At 50.3% G+C, this 26,102-nt stretch overlaps 1 protein-coding gene across 4 annotated transcripts in view; it reads right to left on the bottom strand.

Moving 5' to 3' along the window:
• RIMS3 (regulating synaptic membrane exocytosis 3) overlaps nt 1-19,677 on the bottom strand; it is a 99,332-nt gene extending 79,655 nt beyond the window's left edge. Inside the window, exons 1-3 of one of the 4 annotated variants that reach the window (XM_053267151.1) lie at nt 18,813-19,677; nt 17,411-17,565; nt 15,021-15,092 (exon numbers count right to left, since the gene is read on the bottom strand). In XM_053267151.1, the coding sequence (XP_053123126.1) occupies nt 15,021-15,092; nt 17,411-17,419 (81 nt within the window). In that variant the 5' untranslated portion in view covers nt 17,420-17,565; nt 18,813-19,677. Of the gene's footprint in view, nt 1-4,326; nt 4,561-15,020; nt 15,093-17,410; nt 17,566-18,812 lie in introns of those variants that run through there. The other 3 variants (XM_053267154.1, XM_053267152.1, XM_053267150.1) reach the window with 3 other exon arrangements.
• Nucleotides 19,678-26,102: the final 6,425 nt, after the last annotated feature.

Below are 26,102 nucleotides of genomic sequence, written 5' to 3'. Positions count from 1 at the left end.
AGAACATCTTGATTGATGCCAGCTGTGCCCCTGTGCTTGTGCAGAGTGCTTTCTATTTGCGACTGTGCAATCACGGCCCGGCCCCAAATGTCTCACATCGAGGTGGGTGAAGCTTCTAATTTCATCCCCTCTCTTTTTAGAAGCTACCCCCAGGCAAAAAAACATCCCTAGGTATTGCTTTACTGCACAATAGGCAGAAAATCCAACAGGTCTAGAAATGTGGGGAGGAGGAAAGCATCACCATTTGGATGTCTTCCACTCCTGCAACTGCAGAAAGCCACAGCAGGCTGCCAGGGAGAAAAGATGCCGGCCAGGAGCAATTCCAAGCACTTGTTCTTGACCTTGTTCACTTTCTCGACCCCCAGCCCCCTGATTGATTTTACATTCCCAGCAACGGGCAAGGCAAATCCAAATCCGTTCTGCTGGCCACCAATTAACCCTAGCCACATTTCCCTAAAGGGCCTGCTGCTGCCTTATTAGAGCTAATTGGAACAGAGCTGCTGGCTGCTGAAAGCAGAGCGTTAACCCCTCCCTGGCACCTCCTTTGTGAAAGGCCTCCGCAACGGGCTTGTGGGCCCTGGGTCAGTCTAGCCACAGGCATATGCCAGTTGTGTGTGCTCCAGGACTCCTTTCCAAGGAAGCAGGTGCCAGAGTCTTCTTCAAGGCTTACCTTCACTCACAGATGGTCACTACCCTTTTGGTGACCTGGCGATCTGGAACTCTGATCATGCTCAGAGGCACACTTTTAATCATTGTTTAATATGTTCCAGGGCTGAAATTCTAGTCCTGGTGGGAAAGTTATGGGTGTTGCAGATGGTTGCTAACTCCCGCTGCAGGCATTCTTGTGCCATTACATAGAACATAGGAAGCTGCCATATACTGAGTCAGACCATCGGTCCATCTAGCTCAGTATTGTCTACACAGACTGGCAGCGGCTTCTCCAGGGTTGCAGGCAGGAATCTCTCTCAGCCCTATCTTGGAGGAAACTTGAACCTCAGATGCTCTTCCCAGAGCAGTTCCATCCCCTAATGGGGAATATCAGACAGTGCTCACACATCAAGTCTCCCATTCATATGCAACCAGGATGGACCCTGCTTAGCTAAGGGGACAAGTCATGCTTGCTATCACAAGACGACCTCTCCTCTTCTAAAAACATATAAACCTAGGAAGCTGCCTTCTACTGAGTCAGGCCATTGGTCTATCTAGCTCAGAATTGTCTGCACAGACTGGCAGCAGCATCACCAAGGTTGCAGGCAGGGATCTCAATCTGCCCTATCTTCTGCTCTTCCCATCCCCGAAGGGGAATGTCTTTCCTAAGGGGAATATCTTTTCCATCCCTTAAGGGGAATGCTCACACATCTGAACAGACATTCAGCAGGTGAAATATTCTTTTCCACCAGTACATTAGGAGAAAGAAAGAAAGAAAGTGTGTGTGTGTATCTCAATCAATCACAATCCTATGCATGATTGCTCTCAAGCCCCACTGTGTTTAGTGGGGCTTACTCCAACATGCACAGAATTGCAGCCTAAATCACTCCCGCTGAAATAATTGGGCTAGGAAAGGGCTTATCTTTGGCTGGATTGTGCCCAAAGGAACCACCCAGCTAAGACTGTGAGCCTAAGCACACTTTCTAAGAAGTCCCACACTGAACTCTGTGGGATTTACTTCTGATTATATACTTATGTGAGGGAGAAACCCTAGAGAACTCAGTGGGATTTACTTGCGAATAAACCTTCACAGAATGAGGCTGTGCATCCAATAGTGGCTGGGAAGGGGCGTTGCCCACTGAGAATGATAGAATGTTCAAGTTGGAAGGAAGGTCCCCTTGAGGTCATCTAGTCCAACCCCCCCCCCCCCCCGCTCAGTGCAGGAAACTGCTACAGCATCCTTGACAGATGGATGTCCAGCCTCTGTTTGGAAACCTTCAGCAAAGGAGAGCTCATCACTGCATGAGGCAAGCTGTTCCACTGTCCAACAGCTCTCAAAGCTAGGAAATGATTCCTAATGGCTAGCCTAAATCTGCTTCCTTGTAACTCCAACTCACCCACCGGCCCCAGTCCTGCCCTCTGGAGCAACAGAAAACCAGTCTACTCCTCCTTCAATGCAACAGCCCTTCCAGTATTTGGAAATGGCTATCGGAATATCTCCCCTTAGCCTTCCCTTCTTCAGGCTAAACATAGCCAGCTCCTTCAGCCATTCAACATAGGACTTGGTTGTCAAGCCCCTCACCATCTGTTAGGAACATATGGAGCTGCCTTATACTGAGTCAGGCCCTTGGTCCATCTAGCCCAGTATTGTCTACACAGACTGGCAGCGGCTTCTCCAAGGCTGCAGGCAGGAGTCTCTCCCAGCCCTATCTTGGAGATGCTGCCAGGGAGGGAACTTGGAACCTTCTGCAGGCAAGCAGGCAAGTGCTCTTCCCAGAGCTTCCCCTAAGAGGAATATCCTACAGTGTTCACAGGTGTAGTCTCCCATTCAAATGCAAACCAGAGCAAGCCCTGCTTAGCAAGGGGACAATTCATGCTTGCTACTACAAGACCAGCTCTTCTGTTGTCTGTTGCTCCTGCTCCAGCTTATCAATGTCCTTCTTAAATGAACAGAGTGGAGCTATCCCTTCTCATGATCAGGACACCATGTCTTTGTTGATGCAGTCCAGGATTGCATTTGTGTTTTTAGCAGCTGCATCACACAGCTGGCTTCTGTTCAACTTGTGGTCCACTAAGACACCAAGATCCCTTTTACATGTACTGCTGTCAAGGTAGGTCTCCCCATCCAGGGACATAGCAAGGTTGGAGCGAGCCCAGAGACAAGATTTTAAAATGCCCCCACCCCACCTTGAAGCTCAGCTCATGAAGTAAAGAAATCTTAAATGAGGCTGAATAGTAGTAACAAAAAGCATAATAAAATTTATATATGTGTGTGTGTATATATCTGTCTCCTATGTGCCACAGTATAACATCATCCTAAATTATTTTTTTTAAAGGGTTTGTAAATTGTGGACGATGCAAGTCATTGAATGGTACTAGAGAAAGACATGCTGTTCTGGTAGCTCCAGGTCTTATCACTCACATCAATTTCGGAGGATGAATACAACTGAAGGAAGCCTGGGCGGGTGCGCGGCTGGGGGAGTCAGTCATGTGACTTGCCTGGGGGGGGGCAGGCAGTGGGCCCCCAGACAACTGTCTCCCTGTGCCCTATTATAGTTACGCCCCTGCCCCCATTCAATGTTTGTGCACTTAATTTGCCTAAACTAAATGCAGGGCTTTGCATTTGTCTCTGTTGAATTTCACTTGGTTGGTTTTGGCCAAGTGTTTGAGTCTGCCAAAACCACTTTGGATCTTGTCTCTGCCTTATTAAGTGTTATCTTTTGACCGGCAGCTGATATGAGCAGGAATAAGCTGAGGGATGCAAATCCAGCTGTGTCAGATCCCCAACCTTGAGTCCCCAGATGGACTACAAGTCCCATCATCCCCAGACACAATGGCCACGATCACCCATGATGGTATCCATCAGCTGGTACAACCTGGAGAACATTCATTCCTGACCCCAAATACTGTATGTTTTATTAAATTTGTGAAATTCAATAAACCAACTAGGAAATCTCCCCAAGACTTTTTTAAAAAAGCTATTATATGCTGCTTGGAGTCTGAGAGATAAGCAGGGCAAAAATTTTCTAAACAAAACCAAACACAATCAAGCAATAAAACACAATTGTCTGTGTTACATTATTGACACCTGCTTAAGAAGTAGACGCAATTTGACACTCTCTTTTCAGATGTGGCCACCCCTCTAGCTAGACAAGCCTCTTTTCCTTTCCTTTCCACCGGCCCAGCCGCGCTTGTGCATCTAAAAGCAGTCTGAGAGACAGAAATTAAGCAGGTGAAGTTCTGTTCTCCCCATCACGATCTCCTGGAGAAATTGCCCTTTGCTACATTTCCTTGGTCCAGGACTCCTGGCTAAAGGCAGGAATTTATTTATTTATTTTTAAAGGAAAAGTGGCAATCCTGTTTTCAACGCTTCAGTTGAAGGGGCAAAAAGCCCTCCTTGGGGAAAGGGGAAAGAAATGGCAAAAAACAGATGCCCGATCATCCTAACCAGAGAGTTCCCAAGAACCTGCAAAAAAGACTCACACACACACGCACACAAATGCACACACTCACCACGAGCATTTTCTCTCGAGTTTGCCCCCGTCCCTGGCTTCCCATCCCCAAGCCCCACTGGGACACTTCGGAGAGGCTCCCAGCTGCAGAAGCCCCACGCACGCACCCTTCCTAGACAGCGTCCTGGGCGAGCTGCGCCCGCTCAGCATCTTCTGCCGGACTCACCTCCGCGCCGCTTCTTCCCCCTCCTGCCGCCGCCGCCGCCGCGGCCAAGGGGCTCCCCGCCGCCTCCTGCATGCATCCACCTGCTTGCATCCACCTGCCTCGAGCAGCCTCCCTTCTTGCGCGGGCTCGCCTGGTGGAGAAGGATGCTGCGTGGCGGCTCTCCGGGATGCAGCCTCCGAGAGATGGGTGGGTACCACTCGCCGCCTCTCAGGATGAAGGCGGCACAGCATCCTCTTCTGGCAGGCGCAGCTGGGGCGGGGGCAAGGGGAGGCGGGCGGGGCGCGCTCTTCTGGGAGGGGCTGCTGATCCCAGGCGCGGCGGCTGCCACTGATGGAGACGTCGCTCCCATCCAGGAAGGACGGCTGCCCACGTGCGCCCCCTGACAAGGCAGGCGCCCCCACCCAGGGGCATCTCTTCCACCTGTTTCCTCAGGAGGAAAGGGCCTGTTCTCCGCTTGTCTGGGGGAATACAGTCACCATAGCTTGTTCCTGCTGGAAGGGACCTCAGAGCTCTTCTAGTCCCACCCGCAGCTCAGGGCAGCCATCTGCTGCAGAAAGGACTCCCGGCCATTTCTGAGCAGTGTGCCTCTCCTGCCACAAATCTGCAGTTCAGGTACCCCATAGGTGTTTTGTGTGTGTGTGTGTGTGTGTGTGTGTGTGTGTGACTGGCTTTCATCCAGGCTAAGTTACTCATGTGTAATCCCATTGAATTAACAGGGCAAGTTTACTTATCCTCTTCATTTCCCTGGGAGTAAAGGTAAAGATCAATTGTGCCATCAAGTTGGTGTTGACTCCTGGCGCCCACGGAGCCCTGTGGTTGTCTTGGGTAGAATACAGGAGGAGTTTACCATTGCTTCCTCCCATGCAGTATGAGATGATGCCTTTCAGCCCGCCCCTTCCTATATCACTGCTGCCTGATATAGGTGTTTCCCATAGTCTGGCAAAACATACCGGCGGGGACTCGAACCGGAAACCTCTGGCTCACTAGTCAAGTCATTTCCCTGCTGCACCATTAGGTGGCTTCATTTCCCTGGGAGTGCTCAGTGCTAATTTTCTGAAGGTGGTCAGTCACAACGAATATTTATGTACCACTTTTCAACAAGAAGTTCCCAAAGCAGTTTCCATAGATATAAATAAATCAAGTAAGGATGACTCCCTGTCTCCAAAGGGCTCATGATCTTAAATGTAAGAGAGACCCCAGCAACAGCCACTGGAGGGATGCTATGCTGGGGACGGATAGGGCCAGTTGCTCTCCCCCTGCTCAATAAAAAGAGTCACCACATTTAAAAGGGGTGTCTTTGCTCAGTTTGCAGGGGAGGGGTCAGTTAGCAGTCAGGCTGAGGGGAGGGGCGTGCTGAGATTCAGCATGTAGCCAGCCAATCGGGAGCAGAGGAGGAGGATCTTCTCTCCCCCTGTGGACACATCGCTGAAAATGTGTGGGCTTCAAGCTGGAGCTCCTCAGACGAGGGACAAACAGCGTAGCTGCAGTGTGGGGAGACAGGACAGAGGGTTCTAAGGACCCTCTGGGAGCCCTTCAAGTACCCCTGAGAGGGTACCCCTGTGTTACAGCATCCCTATAGAATTATATGTTAGAACTGGAAGGGTCCTCAGAGGTCCTCTAGACCAACCCCCAACTCAGTGCAGCAATCTGCTTCCGCATCCCGGACAGACACAACCGCCCAGCCTCTGTTTGGAAACCTCCAGCAAAAGGAGAGCCCACCACGGCAAGAGGCAGGCTGTTCCACTGCCAAACAGTATCAGTGCTCCCCAGTGGCGGCAGCTGCCTGCTGGGGCTGGAGGGGCGGGCAGGTGGCGGGGAGCTAAAGGTAGCCGTAGACGGGGCTAAGAGTCGGCAGGTTAAAAAGACATAGAAGGGCAATCACCAGCTCATGGTTTCCTCCAGTTTGTTGAGTTGTTTGCTCAACCCAGATCTCCATAGCAGCTGCTACATCTTCCCCATTGGTTGGCTGCGAGTAAAGGAATCCTGCCTTTAGAGTGGTCCATGGTGGGTGCCAGTGTGGGAAGTGGCAATGCCCCCCCCTTCCTTCTCTCCCCCCCCTCTTCTTCCCCTCAGAAGCTCCATCCCCTTCTATCAGCATGGCCTCCATTTCTCCCCCTCTTCGCAACCTCAGCCCTCTCCTCCCCCCACCCCATGCAGGACTAGGCTAAGAAGACCAACTGAAGTGGGGTGTGTGTGTTGTATTCTTGAGCAGTTTCCCTGCATCTCCAAGTTTCACGTTGCTTGAAAATACCACAAGGAAGTCCATAACGCGGGGGAAAGTTGAAGGCAAGAGAAGAAGAGGGTTAGGGCTGAATGCACCATTGAGAGACCTTCGAGGCCAAGTGGAAGACAGATCATCATCCTGGAGAGAATCTATCTATGTGGTCGCTAAGAGTCAACACCGACCTGACAGGCATTTAATCACACACACACACACACACACACACACACACACACACACACACAAGCAAGAGCCCTTTCTTCTCACAAATATGCACATGCATACTTTTGTTTCCTAAAGCAAGCCTTTTTTTTCTCCCTTTCTGTCCTTAGGCCGCAGTCCTATACACACAAACAGTAAGCCCCCATGAGTTCATTTTACTTGGAATAAACTGTATAGAATTGGCTGCAATTCTATGCAACATTTAATTGAGATGATTCTTTATCAGATTTGGAAGTTTAGCCCTATTTATCATAGACTTAACCAAAGAACTTAGGCTGAAGATCTCTCTTTTTAATACTACTACCATTCACCAAAAACAAGAAGGTTTTTAAAAAACCAAAACCACAATAATCAACCAACAGCAAACAAACAAACAGCAGAAGGACTATGGAAAGAAGTGCATTTAAAATATCACAAATGCAAATATTTGCATTTTAAAGTACAAATATAAAGCGGCCATTTGCTTGGTGGTGGGTTTTGGGTTTTTTTGCATTGGGGGCGTGGCTATGGGCGTGGCTGGTGGGGTGGGCGTGGCTGTGTGGGCTGGTATGGTGAATGGCAAGTCTGGATTTGCAACTATGCCACTGCTCTTCCTTAAAGGGACGGGGAAGCCATTAAGCCAATTGCTTCATAGCTGGCAGCTGGCAGGAGGGTTGCTGGGCCTTAGCATTGGCTGAGAGTCTCCAGGGATTCACATCTGTCTCCAGGTGACCCTTGAAAGCAGTGTGGGAAATTTGAATGGCTTGATATCGTGGAAAAACATCTCCAGGAATAGTTTCAGTCCGTGTTGGCAACCCTAACTACCAGGAAAGGGGAGAAGCTAGGACCCAGGGGAACCTAATCAGTCTACAGGTGGGGGCGGGGCTGTTTGTTACATTTATAAACTGCCCCATCCAGAGGCTCTGGGCAGTGTACAACTTTTAAAAGGACATAAAAACACAGAGTGCTCAAAACAATATAAAAACCATTCAGAAACCATGGAAACCATTTAAAACCAATTAAAATACTTAAACAACAACACTTTACAAGCCCTGGAAGGCCAGGCCAAAAAAGTCAGTCTTTAGGGCTCTCTTAAAGGCCAACAGCGAGCCGGAACTGCGGAGAGCTGCCGGGAGTGCATTCTGGAGGCCAGGAGCAGCTACAGAGAAGGCCCGGTTCCGAGTCGCCACCAGACGTACCGGTGCTAACTGGAGAAGGACCTCTCCAGATGACCTCAACGAGCAATGGGGATCATACCGAAGAAGGCGCTCTTCTGGCCAAAGCTGGCCAGAGAAGCAGGGACATCCACTTACCCTGTGGAGTATGGGTGTCGGCTCTTTGGCTGATCATGGCACTTGATTTCTTTGCCTTCCAGGAAGTGACTCTGCAAAAGGGTGGGGAGGGGGTCTTTGAGGATTCCCTAGAGGCCCGATGCCTGCAGGGGATCAGGTCACAGGAGGTACAGGGTCCCCCAACCAGTGTTCCCAGTAAGAGGGATTCCCAGATGTTGTTGACTACAACTCCCAGCATTCCCAGTGGCAATGGCCTTTGGCTGGGGATTATGGGAGTTGTAGTCAACAACATCTGGGAATCCCTCTTACTAGGAACACTGTCCCCAACTGTCAGGACCTGAGTCTTAAACCTTGGACATCTTCCCACTTTCAGATACAGGTTTAGAAGGATATGGTACCTGTACAAAAGACGTGACTGATAACTGGTTTGCCGTAAAGCAGCACTGCTCAACTTCGGCCCTCCTGCAGATGTTGGCCTACACCTCCCGTAATCCCCGGCTATTGGCCACTGTGGCTGGGGATTATGGGAGTTGAAGTTGAAAAACAGCGGGGGGGGGCTAACTTGAGCAGGCCTGCCCTAAAGGAAAGAGTCATTTTCCTGGAGCTGTATAAAATCTCGGCTGGACTTGCCCATCGGCTCAACTCTGCACAGACCACCTTTTCTGCAATGTGACCAGGGATCAATTAGCTAATTCCCTGCAGCCGGCCCAGCTGCAAATCCCTGAATTCCGGCCAGACTAGTCTGTCCTGCTTGCCCTTCCTGTGTGGGCCAGAAGGAGAAAACGTTAATGCTTGCTCTTTCCAGAACTTCCTGTGCCGTGGGGCTCTGCTGGAAGGCTGCATGGGCAGGATATTATTTCCCGGCAATATCCACATGGGATTTCCCTTTCAGAGAGTGGACTCATGTTTGTTTGCCGAGTCCTTTTTTGGTACTGGGTTTATACCGTTTTGCTACAAGAACATTATCATTTGGGGGTTATAACCTGTTGTTTTGTGAAGGCCAGGAGGCAGCTAAAACCCCCAAGAGAATGAAAACAACAGGGGCTGTTTTTGCAACCCTAAACAGGATCGGAGGAGTAGGGTAGGAGAGCCTCACACACTCCTGATCAGTCGTCGTTTGCAAAGTTCAAGGTAGGAGGAGGGGATCATGTGGGAGCTGGAGCTGGGTAGGAGGGATTTCTGTCCCCTGTCAATGAAATGCTGAGGACAGAATGTGGGTTGGCTGTGCCCATCCTACCCAGATCCTCCATGATCACTCTCCCCTCTTCCTACCTTGATCTTTGCATTCACATGGTTGCTGAGTGGGAGTGCACATGGCTCCCCTACTCTGGCTGAGCACTCCTCTGATCCTATTTAGGGTCATGAGAACAGCCCTATAGAATAAAAACCGGAAACAAAACCAGGCACTTCAGCCAAGATAACAGTAGAACGAGTGCTTTCTATAGCAGGAAAGAACCAGAGTCAGCTCCCACATAATGCCCCAAAATCACAGCCCTGACTTCATCATCAGACTTGGAGAAGCCCCTTGAAGGCCTGCCAGCCCAAGCCGAGGTCCCCCAGCACCACCAAAGCCAGTGCTTAAAAATCCACACAAGGCCTCTTTAAGCACCAGAGCCTTCCCCAGGGCAAGGGAAGAGCCATCCATCCTACTTGGGCGGCAGCTATGAAAACCAGCAGTCAGTGCCAATCATCTGCTGGAGCAACGTCCCTCTTGTGCTGGTGCAGCCAGCTCTCTTTCTAGATGCTCTCTGCAAGCCTGACCCCTTTTGCTGTGGTGCTTCCCTTGGAGCTGTCCAAGGTCTGACTCCCTCCCTGGCAAAGGGCCCTAACTGGCCTATGTCAGGTAGCATCAATTCTGATTATCCAGTCCAATGAGTGGTACTAGACACTAGAAAGAATGCGAGACTGCAACTCAACATGTATTGTATTCCTCCACTTCTGCGATCCTGTAGTGGATCAGGAGAAATGTGTGATTTGATAGCAGCAGGGCCTAACATTGACCTTATTGGTGACGTTTGCTTGACATTTCCAAACTTATTCAGAAAATGGACCCAATTCGTCTTAGAAAATGTGGTCCTTGACCCTCCAATCTGCTTTCCAGACTGTGTTTCTCTTCCTGTCCAGGACCATGTGGCAGGAAAGGCTGGAGTCCGTCTGAAATCTGTAGGGGAGAGGACCCTGCAGATCATCTCCCCTACACACATGGTCTCACCCAGCCCCCAGCCCTGGCCAGGAAGGACGCAAAAGGGCTCCTGAGAAACTGGAGGCGTCTCCCACTTACCTGGCTTCTGCTGCTTGTTTTTGGGCAGAGGAGTGGGTGAATGAGGCTTCGTTACACAATGCAGGCTTTTAACAATAAATAGTTCCAAGATATTGGACCATAATTGACTATGTTGTTATCCAACACTGTGCAAGTTCCAGTCCAGTGGATGGGGAAGCAGGCAATAGTTTGAGGGGCGTGCCAGCTACCTCTCGGAACCATCCCGGTTGCAACGGCCTTTTCAAAGGAAGCCGCCAGCATTTCCTCCTCCTCCTCGTGGGGCTGCTGGCTACGCCCACGTGCAACCCAAGAACTTTGCCAAGAGAAGGGAAGGGGTTGTAATTTTGCAGCCGACAGATATTTGTGGGTTTTTTTCCCCCTGGAGGAGCGCTGCTCTTTCAGAGCAATCACCACACGCCCTGAAATATCACTTTTCCCTGCAAAGGCCGAACCCTGTGAAAAAGAAATCAATGCAGCCTAGGGCTGACAACCGTCCAGGACTGCCTGGAGTTTCCAGGAATCAGCACCAATTTGCAGGTGACAATTGAAGGCCATGCTGGCGATGTTAATGGCTTGGTCTTGTGAAAATTACTGAAGGGAGGAAATGAGGGGAGCAATCTCCAGGAGTCACTTTAATCATATTAATATCATTCAACCCTATGTTCTAACCCAGTGGAGTCCCAATACTGTGGCTGGAGATGATGGGAGTTGTAGTCCAGCAATAGTTGGGAACCAAAGATTGGGAATTTGCAGAAGCAACTTGCCCTTATGAGAAAAGGAGGCAGAGCTGCCTCTCCTGCGCTATCCAGATCACAGCTACAACCGCTGTGTAAAATGCTTTGGCTGGGCAGGATCGAACTGGCCATGTAATTAAAGGGTGTTGCGCACATCCACCAGCAGAGGGAGCAGTCTTTTCTAGTTTGCCCCAAACTCTCTAAAAACAGAAACAGATTTTTTTTTAAAAAAAACAAAACAACATTGTAGGATAGAGCAATAAAACCCGAAAGAAGGCATCGGAAATGTGAATGACACCTTGCTGACAGCGCAGGGACTGTGATGTCGAAACACAGGATATATGGGAGCACACTTTGCAGATCTGTAGTAACACTGCGGTAAGGTTAAATCTGGAAAAAAAGCGCCCTTCCCAGAGCTCCACTTGCTCCTCTCTCTCCTGTCCCAGCGTTAATTAGTGCCATGCTGCCTGCAGGCTGGCCATTCAACAGGTAGAGCTACAAATCCCATCACCCCCAGCCACAGTTTTGGGGAAATCTGTTTTAGAGGAAATAGATTTTTGTCCTCTCCGATTCCACCGAAACCTCTAGGTTGGTGGCTTCCAGAATCTGATTTCTAGAACAGTCATTCAAAGTTCCAAAATGGAGTCTGGAACAGCTGGCTTGCATGCACGGTGGCCTCTAGCATGTTGGGGAGTCAATTGTGACAGTGACCCCATGACATTCTGGAGGCATCTGGGACTTCCTGGAACCTGCCAGTAGATGCTGTTTGGATTCCAGTCCCAGGCCAGCTCTGCCCAAGCAGGTAAGAAGGGTTGTGGGGCAAATAGCACAGAGGAATCATGATATCTACAGCTCCAAACACATGAAAGTGCATAGAGTACTTTTCCTGGTCCTAGAAAATCTTCAGGTGATGTGTATCCAGGTTACGGAAGACCTGGAAGGTATTTAGATGTTGAGTAAGAATATTTTAATCTAACAAGCTTTTTTGCCAACAGCAGTTCTGCATGATTAAAGGTAAAGGTAAGGTGTGCCGGTGAGTCGGTGTCGACTCCTGGCGACCACAGAGCCCTGTGGTTGTCTTTGGTAGAAATACAGGAGGGGTTGACCATGGCCATCTCCCGTGCAGTATGAGATGATGCCTTTCAGCACCTTCCTATATCACTGCTGTAGGTGTTTCCCAGAGTGTGGTTGATTACACACTGGTAATTTCTGTGTATTGGGGAAATAGGTTTCGACGATGACAACAAATATTTATACACCACTTATCAATAAACGTTCCCAAAGTGGTTTACATAGAGAAATAAAAATAAATAAAGATGGCTCCCTGCCCCCAAAGGGCTCACGATGTAAAAAGAAACAGTAGACAGACACCAGCAGCAGCCACTGGAAGGATGCTGTGCTGGGGATGGATGGGGCCAGTTGTTCTCCCCTGCAATTGTCCTACCTCTGAAAGTGGCTTTTAAAAATGGGATCAACTTTGTAACATCTCAAAGCCTTACTTTTACGGATGTGTCTGAACTGTGGTTCAAAGTGTGGTTTGAACACGTCTTGGGAGCGGTGCAGCAGAAGTATAAGAAAGAGGAGAGCAGGTCCCTATCTCCTCTCCACTGCCCCATGCAGCTTCTTGCTGGGGTGGCACTCCATCCAAGTACCCCCCCCCCCGAGTGTCGCCAACACACACATGGTGCCCGCGCATGCACAGAACAAATTTACAGAAACAAATCTTGCATGTGTGGATGCCATGTGTGTGCTGGCGCTGCTCGGGGTTACTTGGACCAAGCGCCGCCCCAGAAGAAAGCAGCCTTCTCTTTCTTAAAGCTCACCCCCGTGCCACTCCCAAAACATGCTCGAACCGTGCTTTGAACCACATTTCAGGCACAGCCTTATTTTGCTGCTTATTCTGGTTCTTATTCAGCTTCATATCCTACACGAGGATGAATGGTTGCTCTCTATCTCCACCTGGTGGTAAGAAGAGGTGCTGCGTCCTTTGCCGATTTCCGCCCTCCATCCCCACTTCACAGACCGAAACAATAATTGTGGATGTTCCTGTCCAACTCCAAGAAACTCCAGCACTAAGAATTAAGTGTGCAAGTTAAATTAGGCAATGCAGATCAGTATATCTCAACATGTGCATCTTTTGCAGGAACAAATGGCTGGCAGAATTGTCAGATTTATGGGCATGCACGAATGAGGTGCAAACGGCATGCGTCTTCAACTAATAATTTGACCCTAGAGCCTGGGGAGAGCTGCCAGTCAGCTTCATGTATTCATATGCCAAACTCCAATTCCATCGCAATTCTACTGCAAAGATCACCTTTCCAGTCACAACAGATCTACAATACAATAATACAAGCTTATAACAAACAACTGATGGGTGTATACACAGGCACACATGCACACACTAGGCTAGTTCAGATGATCATTAGTTGGGTAGAACGAGCGTTCTACCCAAGTTTGGCAGCTGTACACCCTTCTGTTGTGTGATTGTGTGCTCATAAAAAGCAGTCCTGCCCCCACCCCGCTGTCCTGAAAATGGTTCCATAATGACGGACATCTCTCTTTGAAGAGTGGCGTTGACAATTACTTTTAAAGCTTACAGGAGCAAAATCACAACTGGAACAGAAATCTTTATTATCCTGGGAACACTGGATAAGTGTTCGTCCTCATGAGCCGGGGGGGCTCCAAAGGCAGCACAGCTGCCTCTGCCTCCCAGCAGCAGCTCGGGTGCTTCCACTCCCTCCCGCTTTGTCCGAGAGCCAAAGCAGGCATAGCTAAGGCACAGCCATATTAAAGCTTCCAAAGTCTGGGTGGCCTAATTTGCATTTTATGCAAATTACATGGCAACTAATTTGCATTTATTTATTTGACAGATTTGTATACTTCCCCCTTCTTCTCTGCCCTCCCATGTGATCGGATCCAGAGTAAAATCCGGGCAATCCGGGCAGCGCATTTGAAATCCGTGTCACTCTGGGTGGAATTTAGCAGCCGGCTGGAGGAGCCAAAATCCGGGGGCTACCCTAAAATCCGGGGGACATGGCAAGCCTAGGCACAGCTGCCTCTCCTCCCTCCCTGTTAATGAGAGTTGTGCTGCCTGCAGGCTGGCCATTTGTCAGGTAGAGCTGTGTGGTTAACTCAGCTCTACCTGATGAGTGGCCAGCCTGCAAGCAGTGCATGGGGTTGGAGAGAGAGGAGCAAATGGAGCTCTGGGAAGCAGAGGCAGCTGTGCCTCCTTTGCCCCCCGGCTCGTTAGGATGAGCCATTCCAGGATTTGTCCTAATTTTTTATTGGCTGGTGAACTGCATCTCCATTACATTTGGTTATTGTAGCCAAACAGTGACTTCAGGGAACAGGAGACAAAACAAGTGGAAGAGAAACTTGCCCAGATATAGTGTGACTTTTCAGCAACCGACTCTGCACTTCTGAAACACTCACTTTCAACTCCCTTGTTTCAGCAAAGACACCCCAGGGGGCGGCTGAGGAAAGCAGAATCATCACCCACAGCAGGGCTGGCCAGATATAGGTCTGCAGCTGAGCTGTCTGCTGGAATGCCAGAAAACGCCACTTTCTGCAAGCTGCAACTCAGACCAGCTGGCACCACGAGGCCTTGGTCTGCAAAAGGGGCTGGTTTTTTGTACGGCAAGCTGGACACCCTGAGCACATGATGCGCTTGGTTGCTGATGAGGAGGCTCTCTTGGCTACGGAACAGAGCATTGCTTGATCAGGGAGAGATTAAAAAAAGAACAGAGAGTGGACAGAAGCATCTTGCGAGGTTTATGGGCCCACCAGCTGGCTTGAAAGGAAGTACTGGCTTGGCTGGGAAGGACACTGGGGAGCAAGTTCAGCAGCCCACCAGAAGTTGGATGCACAGTGGAGGGTGTGTGTGGGGGGGTTGGTTTGCACATTGCTGAACAGTTGTCAGCACCTTTTCCCGTCCGTGCAGTCCAGTTAGGACCCCCGAGGGAGCCTCTGTTGGATGAAATGCTTACCAGGGTGAAGCTCAGAATGGCTGATTCCTCTTGATCACCTGCGTTTAGTGTGGATAATTCTTGCCTTGCTGGCTACGGGGAAAGAGGAAATACAAAGCAATGCAAAATAGGTGAGAACATTCATTGGCATCCGAAGGACAGGGGACCATTTTCTCTTTCATTTTGCTACGTAAGCATCGATGGTGACTTTTCTTGGTGTTGGAAAGCAATACTTAGGCATCCTTAACGATAATGGCCGACCCACTGGAGCTGCCCTGCAGCTGGAAAAATAATTCCCTGTCCCCCCCGCCGAGGGTGCAGTGCAACACGGTAGCTGCGGGATAACTTAAAGCCGCTCCTGGGCAATTTCACAGCCCTGCTTCCACAGGATACAATTATAGCGCGACACAACTGTCCAGAAGCAGTTTTCAAATCACTCTGCGGCTGACCCATCCTGCTGTACCATAGGGGCTAGGGTTGCCAACCGTCCCTCACTACGCAGGACGTCCCTCTTTTCAGGGATGGAATGTTGGTCCCTAGAGGGACAGCATTTGTCCCTCATTTATTCAATAGCATATTATCTGTCTGTCTATCTATCTATCTATTTATCTGATTTGTACACCATCCCAAACCGCTGTCTCTGGGCAGTTAACAATAACATAAGAACAAATTAAAAACATACACAAAAACTTTAAACAATGTAAACAATTCAAAATCAAACACAGATTAAAACCTAAACAAATTTTTAAAAGCTGAAAAACCTGGGGTGAAGTGGTGGGTTTTCAAATGCTTTTTTTAAATGGTCAGAGCTGGGGAGGATTGGATTTCAGTAGGGAGCACATTCCACAGTCTCAGGGCAGCAACCAAGAAGGCCCTTCCCTGTGTGGCTGCCAGCCGAGCTGGTGGCAACTGGATACGGACCTCTCCAGATGACCTCCATGGCCGGTGGGGCTCACAATGAAAAAGATGTTCTCTGAAATACCCGGGACCCAAGCCATTTAGGGCTTTATAGGTTATAACCAGCACCTTGTATTTTGCCTGGAAACCTATTGGCAGCCTAATTCAATTCCATCTACGTCAACGATACTCAGGCTCTCAATTACCACTGCATACACCTCCCAGCCCCCCCCCAACACACTTGTGTCCCGCATTCTGGCAATGACATGTTGGCAATCCTGACGGGGGCAGCCTTTCCAGTTGCACAGCAGCTGCCCGAACTGCTCTTTTTGGGGTGTAATGTGTATTCTACATACCTTATACTGTCTAACTGCTGACCTGTCATGCGTACTTTATTGACGCTGATTCCATATTTCATTCAATGTCTTTACATCTGTTTTCTTAAAAGTTTTTTTAAAAATTGAAACCCCTAACACTGATGCGCCACTGTGCAGCATGTTGGCCACCGACAATAGCTTTAAAGGAGTTGCCCCTTGCTCCCCACGAACCTCTAGCTGTTAGCCGAGCTGCTCTGATGTCACAGAATGTTCTACCTGGTGGAGGAGGAACTGTCGCCACTGGACTGTGGGCAAAGAGGGCAGCTTCAGGGAGGGGAGTGAAAGCTTTGAGGAGGAGGACGTCTCATATGGTGCCTAGCTGGGTGTGCTACTGACAGAAAGGCAGGATGGGTCCTTCAGCTGCCGTGCACTGTCATTCAGGTCTTGCAGGGGGCGGAGCCAGGGGTGTCGTGGAGGAGGGGTGTGCGGGGGCGGAGCTGGGACTTCTCGGCCTCTCTGGCTGCTGGGCTGGGCGTGGCCGTGGGGGCTGCCACGGAGAGCGCCTTCTGCACGTCTGCATTTGTAATGGCATCACTGGGCGGAGCTACAATTGGGCGGAAGGGCCCCCCCTCAGCCCTCTAGCCAACCAGATTTTGTGCTGCCCATCCCCGGCAGTGTGCAGCACTCCTGGTTCGATGGCCGGCGGGTGGGGTTGGCTTTCAGGGTGGGGTGGGTGCACTTACACCGCCCGCACCACTGGGTTTCCCGCACCGGGGCACAAGTCCTTAAGCACCCCCTCGGGGCAGCAGTGTACCCCCCTGCCGCTGTTTACTGGAGGCAGCTGGAAGTAGGAACGGCAACTGTGTGCGTGGCTCGCACCCGCCGCATGCACCTGATGCGTGTGCGCGTGAGCGTGACTTGAGCGCACACGTTAGCGATGCGCACAGCCGCCGTTCTACTTCCATCCGGTAAGCGATGGGATGGGGTGGCAGGGAGGTACCTGCTGCCCCGATGGGCTCTTAAGGACTCACGCACCGGCGGGGGGAAACGTGGGGGGGGGGAGTGCACCCACCACCACCCCCCTTAAAGCCACCCCCGCCCGCCGCCGAATCTTTTGAGCCGGCAGGGGTTCGAGCCAGTTTGTGTCCATCCCCAGTGCACTCTCTGCATTCCCAGGGTGTTTTGCCCGCACTGCACCTCTGCCATTGTTGGCACTGGGAGAGTCTGCCACCGCTGCTGTCACTGGAGGGCTGCTGTCGTCTATGCCCTCATTCTGCCACTGGGGGCTTGGTTTACTCGTTGGGAGTCATCTGCGGCTGCTGGTTCTGTCTGCCTTCCGGAAGAGAGTCATGCTGCAAACAGGCAAGAAAAGGCATCAATCAAAGTGGCTGAATGAGGCCCAGCTTGCTTCACCGGTTGTATGAAGGCCACATTCTGAGAGACAAGCGGTTAAATTTGGATCAGATTGGTTAGGTGGTTGTTACTCTCTCGTTTGGTTCCATTCCAAGACACTGGCTGACATCCCAACTCGGGAGTTACTCTAAAGGACGACTTAATTTCAACAGTACTCCTGTCAAGTAATTTAGTCAACATGTCAGCCACGGATTAAAGGGGGGATGGGGTGGGGAAAAGCACTTCCAAACCAGCTATAGTGAGACAATGGCTTGCTAAGCAATGGAGATCTCTCCGACTGGCTAAACTGACTGAAGATTTTTAAATTTTAATGTGTTTTTATCTATTTTTTTAATGTATTTTAAATGTTTTATATTATGTTTTAATTCTGAAAACTGCCTACAGATTTTGATAATAGGTGGTATATAAATTAAATAAATAAATAAATAAATAAAGTAGAAACATAGGAAGCTGCCATATACTGAGTCAGACCCTTGGTCTATCTAGCTCAGTATTGTCTTCACAGACTGGCAGTGGCTTCTCCAAGATTGCAGATAAGATGTTCACTTAAGAGAGGGAAGAAGCCATCTTTTCCAACGGCTTGGTTGCTTTTCTGTATATGAACTTGATGAAGGCCAGATGTGCTGCAAATTATGTTACTTTATAGGATTCTTTTTTCTCTGCTAACCCCTACTAATTGAGCAAGGAGGCACCTTTTTAAAGTGGTGATTCTCTTGTATTTAGCAGGGGGAGAGCAACTGGACCTATCCACCCCCAGCACAGCATCCCTCCAGTGGCTGTTGCTGTCTATCTTATGTTCCTTTTTTTAAAGTTGCGAGGCTTTTGGGGACAGGGAGCCATTTCATTTATTTATATGGATGTTCACCGCTGGGCTCTGTGGGTGCCAGGAGTCAAAATCAACTTGATGGCACACTTCACTTTACACCACTTTGGGGAACTTTTGTTGAAAAGTGGTATATAAATATTCGTTGTCATCGTCATCACCATCTCTGGGATAAATTTCAGAACTATCTCCTATTGTACCTTACATGTTGTTTGCACAGCTAGCACAGCATAGCGGTTAGTGTGTTGGATTAGGATCAGGACGACTGGAGTTCGAATCCCCACTCAAAATTCCTTTTTTTTAAAGGAACCAAACAACAACAACCACCACCACCCACCACTGTACTTATGCTCGCATGTTTACTTGCAAGTAAAGCCGTGCGTGGGGCTGCCTCCTTGAAGCTGGATCCATCCCTAGCATGTTTTAGTGAAGAATGCAAGCCTCGTTCGTGGCAATGAGGGAGCCTCCTTACTCCTAAGTAGAGCTGCTCCCCTAAAAAGTCCCTTTTGGGGGATTTGCTTCTCAGCGTTTTGCATGCAGAATTCCTGGGATCTCCATCAGTGGCGAATGGTTTACTCAGAAGTCAGTCCCACGACGCTCAAGGGAATGCGATGCACCATCGGTGCACTCTGTGCATGAGACTGCACGCTTAAAAACCGACCCCCCGCAGGGCCGAACTGCCGGCTCCTCCCATTGCATCCGCGCCACCCCCGGAATTATAGTTCAAAAGCAGATTCCGTGGGGGAGACTAGCCAGCCTCAAGGGGAAACTACGTTTCCCAGCATGCCTCTCCTCCCGAGACGGGACGGGAGCCGTGGTGGGCTCCTCCGAAGTCTCGCGATACAGCCTCGCGAAGGTGGGGGGGAAGAGCGCTCAGCCTCGCGTCGGCGCAGTGACGTCTGCCCGCGGAGTGAAAGGGCTCGGGCACGTAGAGCGGGCGAAAAGTGGGCGGGGCTTGCTCTCCGCCTTAGTCGCGTCTCTGCCGCCATCTTGTTTCACTGCCGCCTCGCGTCTTGCTCTGCCCGCCACATCCCCGCCCCCACCTCGTTTTGTCCGGCCGGGCGCGCGCGCGCGCGCTGGGGGTCGACGCCCCTGCGGCCGCTCCCGGAGCGCAGAAGAAGACGCGGACGCTAATACGACCGGTGAGTTGAGCGAGGGTGGGGGGCGGCTTGGAGGAGGAGCGACGGTTGGGCTCTCGCTTTCCCCTTCCCCCCCTGTCGCCGCCATTCAACCCATCCCGGCTGCTCATTGGATGAGCGCCCCTCTGCCGCCGATACTGATTGGACGGCGGTGAGGAAGGCGGGTGGCTGGCGCTCAGGACAGGCGATTGGGTGAGTGCGGTGGTCGGACCCTGGAGAAGACTTAGTAGAGCGGAAATAGCCAACTTGCCCGCCCTTCTCCTGGCGTTCAGAAGCCCACAACGTCCAAGGGGGCGGAGCCGGGGTTCTGGAGGGTGGGGAGAGAATGGGGAAGAGAGCTGGTCTTGTGGTAGCAAGCATGACTTGTCCCCTTAGCTAAGCAGGGTCTGCCCTGGTTGCATTTGAATGGGAGACTGTAAGTGTGAGCACCGTAAGAGATTCCCCTCAGAAGATGGAACCACTCTAGGAAGAGCAAGAAGGTTCCAAGTTCCCTCCCTGGCAGCATCTCCAAGATAGGTCTGAGAGGGATCCCTGCCTGCAACCTTGGAGCTGCCAGCCTGTGAAGACAATACTGAGCTATATGGACCGAGGGTCTGACTCAGTATATGGTGGCTTCCTATGTTCCTAAGTTGGAGGCAGTGGACTGTAGTTCACAGAGGTTGGTGGCCCTTGGTTTGTTTTAATAGCTTCTTGGCAGGCTCTTTTGGTTAGGGAAATGGCTGTGTTTAAAATAAAGACCCCCCTCTGGGGAAGGGGCTAGGTCATCTTGAACTCAGTGAGACTTGAACAGATGGAACTACCTGCCACTGAGTCAGACCTCTGGTCTGCCTAGGTCAATATTGTTTATACTGACTGGCAGCAGCTCTCTAGGGTTTTGGAGTGGGGAGGACAGAAGTGGCTCATCTTAAGGAGCGTGTGTGTGCGCCAAAGGAGGCAGCTCAAGTCGCTCCTCTCACCCCCTGCTACCTCAGGCAGGCTGGCCATTTGTCAGTTAGAGCTGTGCAGTTAACCGTGCAGCTCTATGTGACAAATGGCCAGCCTGCAGACAGCACGGGAGAGAGAGGAGCGATTCGTTCTGCTTCCTTCACTGCCCCCCGCCCCCCCATTAGGACAGGCCACTGATGGAGATACCAGGAATTGAACCTGGGACCTTATGCATGCAAAATAGGTGCTCTCCCACGGGGCTGCAGACTTGCTGTTGTGTAAATGTATATAAGATTGGGGTGTAAGGCTGTAGTCTACAGTGCATTTACTATGGAGTCCCACTGAACTCTGGGAAAGTTACTTTTAGAGGGTTTTAAAAGCAGATTTTTCAGCAAACTATATTGATTGCAAATAAGAGTCAGATGTTGGGCAGGGTGCTCACAGGGAGGAGTAGAGTGATTATTGGATTAAAGATTTTTGGATTAAAGATTTGGGGGTAAGAGTGAAGGAGCAGGCAGTTGCTTGAGGAACAGGGCATAGGCTGAGTGGCTGGAGAAGGGAGATAGGCCATTTAGTCTCATGAGAAGCTGGGAAAGAAGAGGAATAAATACTACAGTGAGTCTGTGGGTAAATATAGTTAGTTAACTGCAGGGATGTGACTTTGGGAACTTAAGAGAATCCCAGCAACCTGGTGTAGGAAATGAGAATGAGTTATGACTGAACAAGCATTCTGTTGAAGGCAGGTGAAAATATCAAGAACGTGAGTATGGGAGAAAATACAGACCTCTCAGTAGGAAGATATCCTGTAACAAGCTGTGGAGAGAGATGGAGGGGAGGGGAGCTGGTCTTGTGGTAGCAAGCATGACTTGTCCCCTTAGCTAAGCAGGGTCTGCCCTGGTTTGCATTTGAATGGGAGACTTGATGTGTGAGCACTCTAAGATATTCCCCTGAGGGGATAATGGGGCCGCTCTGGGAAGAGCATCTAGGTTCCAAGTTCCTTCCCTGGCAGCATCTCCAAGATAGAGCTGAGAGAGATTCCTGCCTGCAACCCTTGAGAAGCCGCTGCCAGTCTGTCCTCAGACAGTACTGAACTAGATAGACCAATGGTCTGACTCAGTATATGGCAGCTTCCTATGTTCCTATGAGTTGCAGCTTTGGAATGGATAGAATTATTTGCGGATGTGCTGAAGAGAGGTTTACAGAAAGCAGTTTCGTGTGATTACTGTGGAATAGATGGTGGTATCCAGTGTACCCTCTAATAGGAATACCCAGATGTTGTTAACTACAACTCCTGGACCCCAAGCAAAAGCCATTGCAGCTAGGGATTCTGGGAGCTGTAGTCAACAAAGGCTGGGAATCCTTGTTAGAGGGAACCCTGGTGGTATCTGAGAAGCGGCTGTTCTGATGTGGGTGTACAACCAGTAGGGTGTTCAAGCAAGGGATGGTTAGAGTGGGTTACATCCAGTGGGTTTGCTGCCAGAGCGAAGGGAAAGTGCCTGTAGCCAAGAGGCACAAGATTACACTGCCAAGAAGAGACTGAAATGACAGAATTACTATTAATACAGCACTACAACTACATTGTGCTTGAAAGAGTGACGCGAAGTTGGGAGCGGGGAGGCAGGTGTAGGATGATGATGTTTACAGATGATGGTGCTGTTGATTGTACAGCGCAGGGATCAGCAAGACCCTAACTGGAGGCAGCAAAAGGTCTGCGAGATAATCATTTGTGAATTAAAGACCTAGAAAGCAGTAAACAGTGATCAGAATAGCCATCGGGGCAGGACTGCCCAGGTCCAGATGGAAGCTTCCATATTTCTGTGTTTGACCATTTAATCTTGTGGACAAAGATTAACTTATATATTGAGCAATTTTAACTACTTTTGAGGAGTGCTTTGAAGGGCAATCACTGGTTAGAGGCGTTAATATGGTCTGGAGTTGGTATCTGTTTTCCAAGTCTTCCCATGCTTATGAACATTGCACTGAGAATTGAAATACTGTGTGTAATCTCTTTCCCCATAAAATATCTGTTCTTTGATGTTTGTAGAGAATATTAAGTTCTTTAGGAGGAAGGTGTTTACAGAAAAGCATTCCCATAAATACCTCATTCATGGAAACTTTTATAGTGATTATGAAAAGTATACTTGCAGGCTAGCTAAATGGTGCATCTTTCTAGTGATAAGCTAAACCTGTTAGGCTATAAACATTTATAACCAAATGACTGTGTTCTGAAAACTGGCATCACTAAACTTGAAATGTCAGATTTTCTCATGTTATATGAACTGTTAATACATCTAGAAATATTCCACCAAGGAGGTCTTCAAGCTGCCTGACTGTTCCTAGCTTGCTGTAGTACACTAGGCCGCCGAAGGGCTGCATCTGACCCACAGTGGCTTTGCTTCTGATTTCTATGCCCTTGTCCTGCACTCCTATCCCTGGAGCTGTATCCTGACCCCTGTGCTGCTGCTGTAGCAGCAGCAGAAAGTGCTGCCTTAAGCTAGCTAGGAACACTAAGCTATTCTCTGCCAGAAAGTAGTGCGTGTGTGCGTGCGGGCGCACATATACTGTGGGTGCTTTGCAAATTGGGACAGCTGTTATGGGAGATGGATGAAGCATGGTTGAGGAGAAAGATTGCTGCATATCTTGGGAAGCTCTGATTTGCCATTATGGAACATAGGGATTTGTTCCCTTATGCACCCTGGGTAGAGTGTAGAGTGTTCCCATTCTGTACAAGTGTGGGGAGGGATCTCATAACCTCTGCATTAAAATGTGCTTACCCAGAGTACAGTTATTTAAAAAACAAATGCAATACATCTTAAGAACATAAGTACAGCCCTGCTGGATCAGGCCCAAGGAAGCCCATCTAGTCCAGCATCCTGTTTCACACAGTGGCCCACCAGATGCCGCGGGAAGCCACAGGCAGGAGTTGAGGGCATGCCCTCTCTCCTGCTCTTACTCCCCTGCAACTGGTACTCAGAGGCATCCTGCCTCTGAGGCTGGAGGTGGCCTATAGCCCTCCGACTAGTAGCCATTGATAGACCTCTCCTCCATCAAGTTCTCCAAGCCCCTCTTAATCTGTAGGGACGAAAGGAGGATTGAAAATTGCTCGTCCCATGAAAGGATCTCCTCACGTCCCCCCTGCCCACAGGCATGGCTTTTTTTCTTATCTCGCGTCTCTACGAGCACAGGCTCCAAGGATTCGCCAAACAATTTTGCACCCCTGAATGGGGTGGCGGCCAAGGCTGACAGATTTAGAGTCTACGCGCCAGTGCTTCAACCACAGGCCTCTACGCATGGCTGCCCCGGCCGCCATAGCTTTAGAAGCATGTTGCAAACAATCTAAACTAGAGTCTGCCATGAGGGTTAAGGCTCTGGCAATTTTGTTCAAACCTTGTTGAAGCTGTTTGTTCTCAGGAGGGACCAGCTTACCCAGTTCCTTTGTCCACAATATGGTCGCCCTAGCGAAAATGGAATTTGTTGAGGCAGCTCGAATGACCGTCGCCGATGCCTCGTGCCCCTTGCGAAGAAGATGGTCTGTTTTCTTCTCTTCCAGAGATCTTAAATATTCCTCTCCTTCCTTGTTCACCAAGGCACCAGTTACCAACTGGGCCACTGGGGCATCTACAACGGGAACTGCTAATAAGGACATAATATCAGGTGGTAGGGCATATAGTTTCTTTGGGAAATACAGAGCGGGTTTGGACGGCACTGGGACCCCCCCATTCCGCGAACACGACCTCTTTAAACAGGGCTGGGAATGGAACCGTCGCCGCAGATACTGAAGTCGACGGAAAGACTTCCTGGTCTAAGCCTGTGACCGGTGGTTGTCCAGTCTCTGTAGAGACATCTTTGATTGCTCTTTTCGCTTTGGCCAACAAGATTTCAAACTCTGCTGCAGTAAACAGCCTAAAAGAAGTGGGCTTCTCAGTGGGGGCCTGTTTGTCGGAAAGCTCCCCTTCCTCCTTCTCGGATTCCGACACACTGGACTCCGAGCCCCTCGGGGGTACAATATGGGATTTTGAACTATGCTGTGTCGGTGCAGCGCCAGGAACCCCCGATGCGGGGCAAGCAGGGGCAGGAGCGACCTGCGTGTCCTGACTGAGGGGTTTCCCCAGAGTAGGGGCGCTAACCAATAACTCCGATCTGCGGTATAAACTCATGGCCTCCTCTTCTGAGGAGGACTCCCCGGACAAATATTTTTCCCCCAGGCGCCTTCTCTTGGCTCGCCTGTTCCGCATAACGCGCTCCCCCAAAGGAATGGCGTGCCTTGCCGGGCTAGAGTCTGGTGAGGATGAGAAAGAGGGACGTCGTCCCCTGCGTGGCTGACTCACTAAGGGTGCAGAAGCAGGAGCAGTGCATAGGGGGACCGAAGTAGCTGGCGCCGGGAGGGTGGAAGGTAAACTAGGCGTAGCCTGATTCAGGAGTGGGGAAACAACAGAGAGACATTGCTGCTTAACAAACTCCCCCAGCCAGTGAAGCTCCTTGGTGGAAAGTTGCTCCCCATTTGGGCCGGTCACCCCTGACAATTCTGCGCCCGCGGGACTGGCATTGCTCACCGTTTGCTGATCTGGCGCCGCCCCTTTAACGAACTCCTCCATGTGCACCGCCATCATTGCGGTTTCCCTCCGTATTTTTGGAGGCAATGAGCACGTCCCCGGGGCTTCTAAAATGGCGGCCGCGGTTTGCGTGGGAAACTCTGACGGCGCCAAGACCGGTTGTTCCGCCCGTACCGCCTTAATCTGAAGCCGCTCACTGAGCGGGGTAGCGGGAATCACGGTCTTTTTTACCTTCTTCCGCTTTTTAATTTTAATTGCATCTGAGCTCTTTAGATGCTTAGACTTTTTCGGCACCTTAAAGTGCCCCTTAGCAGCCGAGGGAGAGTCAGAGGAGGCGCTGCACTTTTTGTCAGAGGAGGCGCTGCACTTTTTGTCAGCCTCCTGGGGAACGTCAATAGCCGCCACAATATCCACCGCTCCTTCCCCAGTTCTCTCAGGGACTATCGGGGCACGTTGAGGAGCATCGGAAGGAGGGACCTCCGAAAGGGATCCTCTGAGCATGTCCCCAGTATGAGCCAACTCCATGAGTGCTCAGACAAAAACAACGAGCGTTGCGATCTCGATGCGGCGGGGGGGGGGGAGGCAAACACTCACGAACAAGCAGCCGAAGGGGGAGATGGGCGTCAACAATGGAAGGGAACAAGTAGGGAAAAGACCTCCAAAGGAATGGACGAGGGTAACAGGTAACGATCGACTCACAAACGAAGGGGACCGCGAACGCGGCAACTTCTCTCCCCCCCGGCACACAGGAGAAAATAGGCAGAAGAAAAGATCGTGGCTGAACTCTCTCCAAATAGAAGAATCAATTTTCCAAGCAGTTACGCAGTACTGTCTTCAGAGCTAGACAGGACCAGAACTGGGGTCCAGGGGGCGACGCAGCACAGTTAAGAGGACGAACTTGAATTTGATTGGCCCTGTCTCAGAGCATGCGGAACCTGATAACCCGTCACGTGAAGGATGCCCTCCCCATACCTTGGAAAAAGTACCTCCGGGAGATGTACCGGAGAGCTTCCATATTTGTTTCTGGAATGATGAGT

Source organism: Hemicordylus capensis, chromosome 7, assembly GCF_027244095.1.
Source record: "Hemicordylus capensis ecotype Gifberg chromosome 7, rHemCap1.1.pri, whole genome shotgun sequence".
NCBI lineage: Eukaryota > Metazoa > Chordata > Lepidosauria > Squamata > Cordylidae > Hemicordylus > Hemicordylus capensis.
Note: the sequence above shows the minus strand (reverse complement) of the source record. Positions and strands in the feature narration are given on the sequence as shown.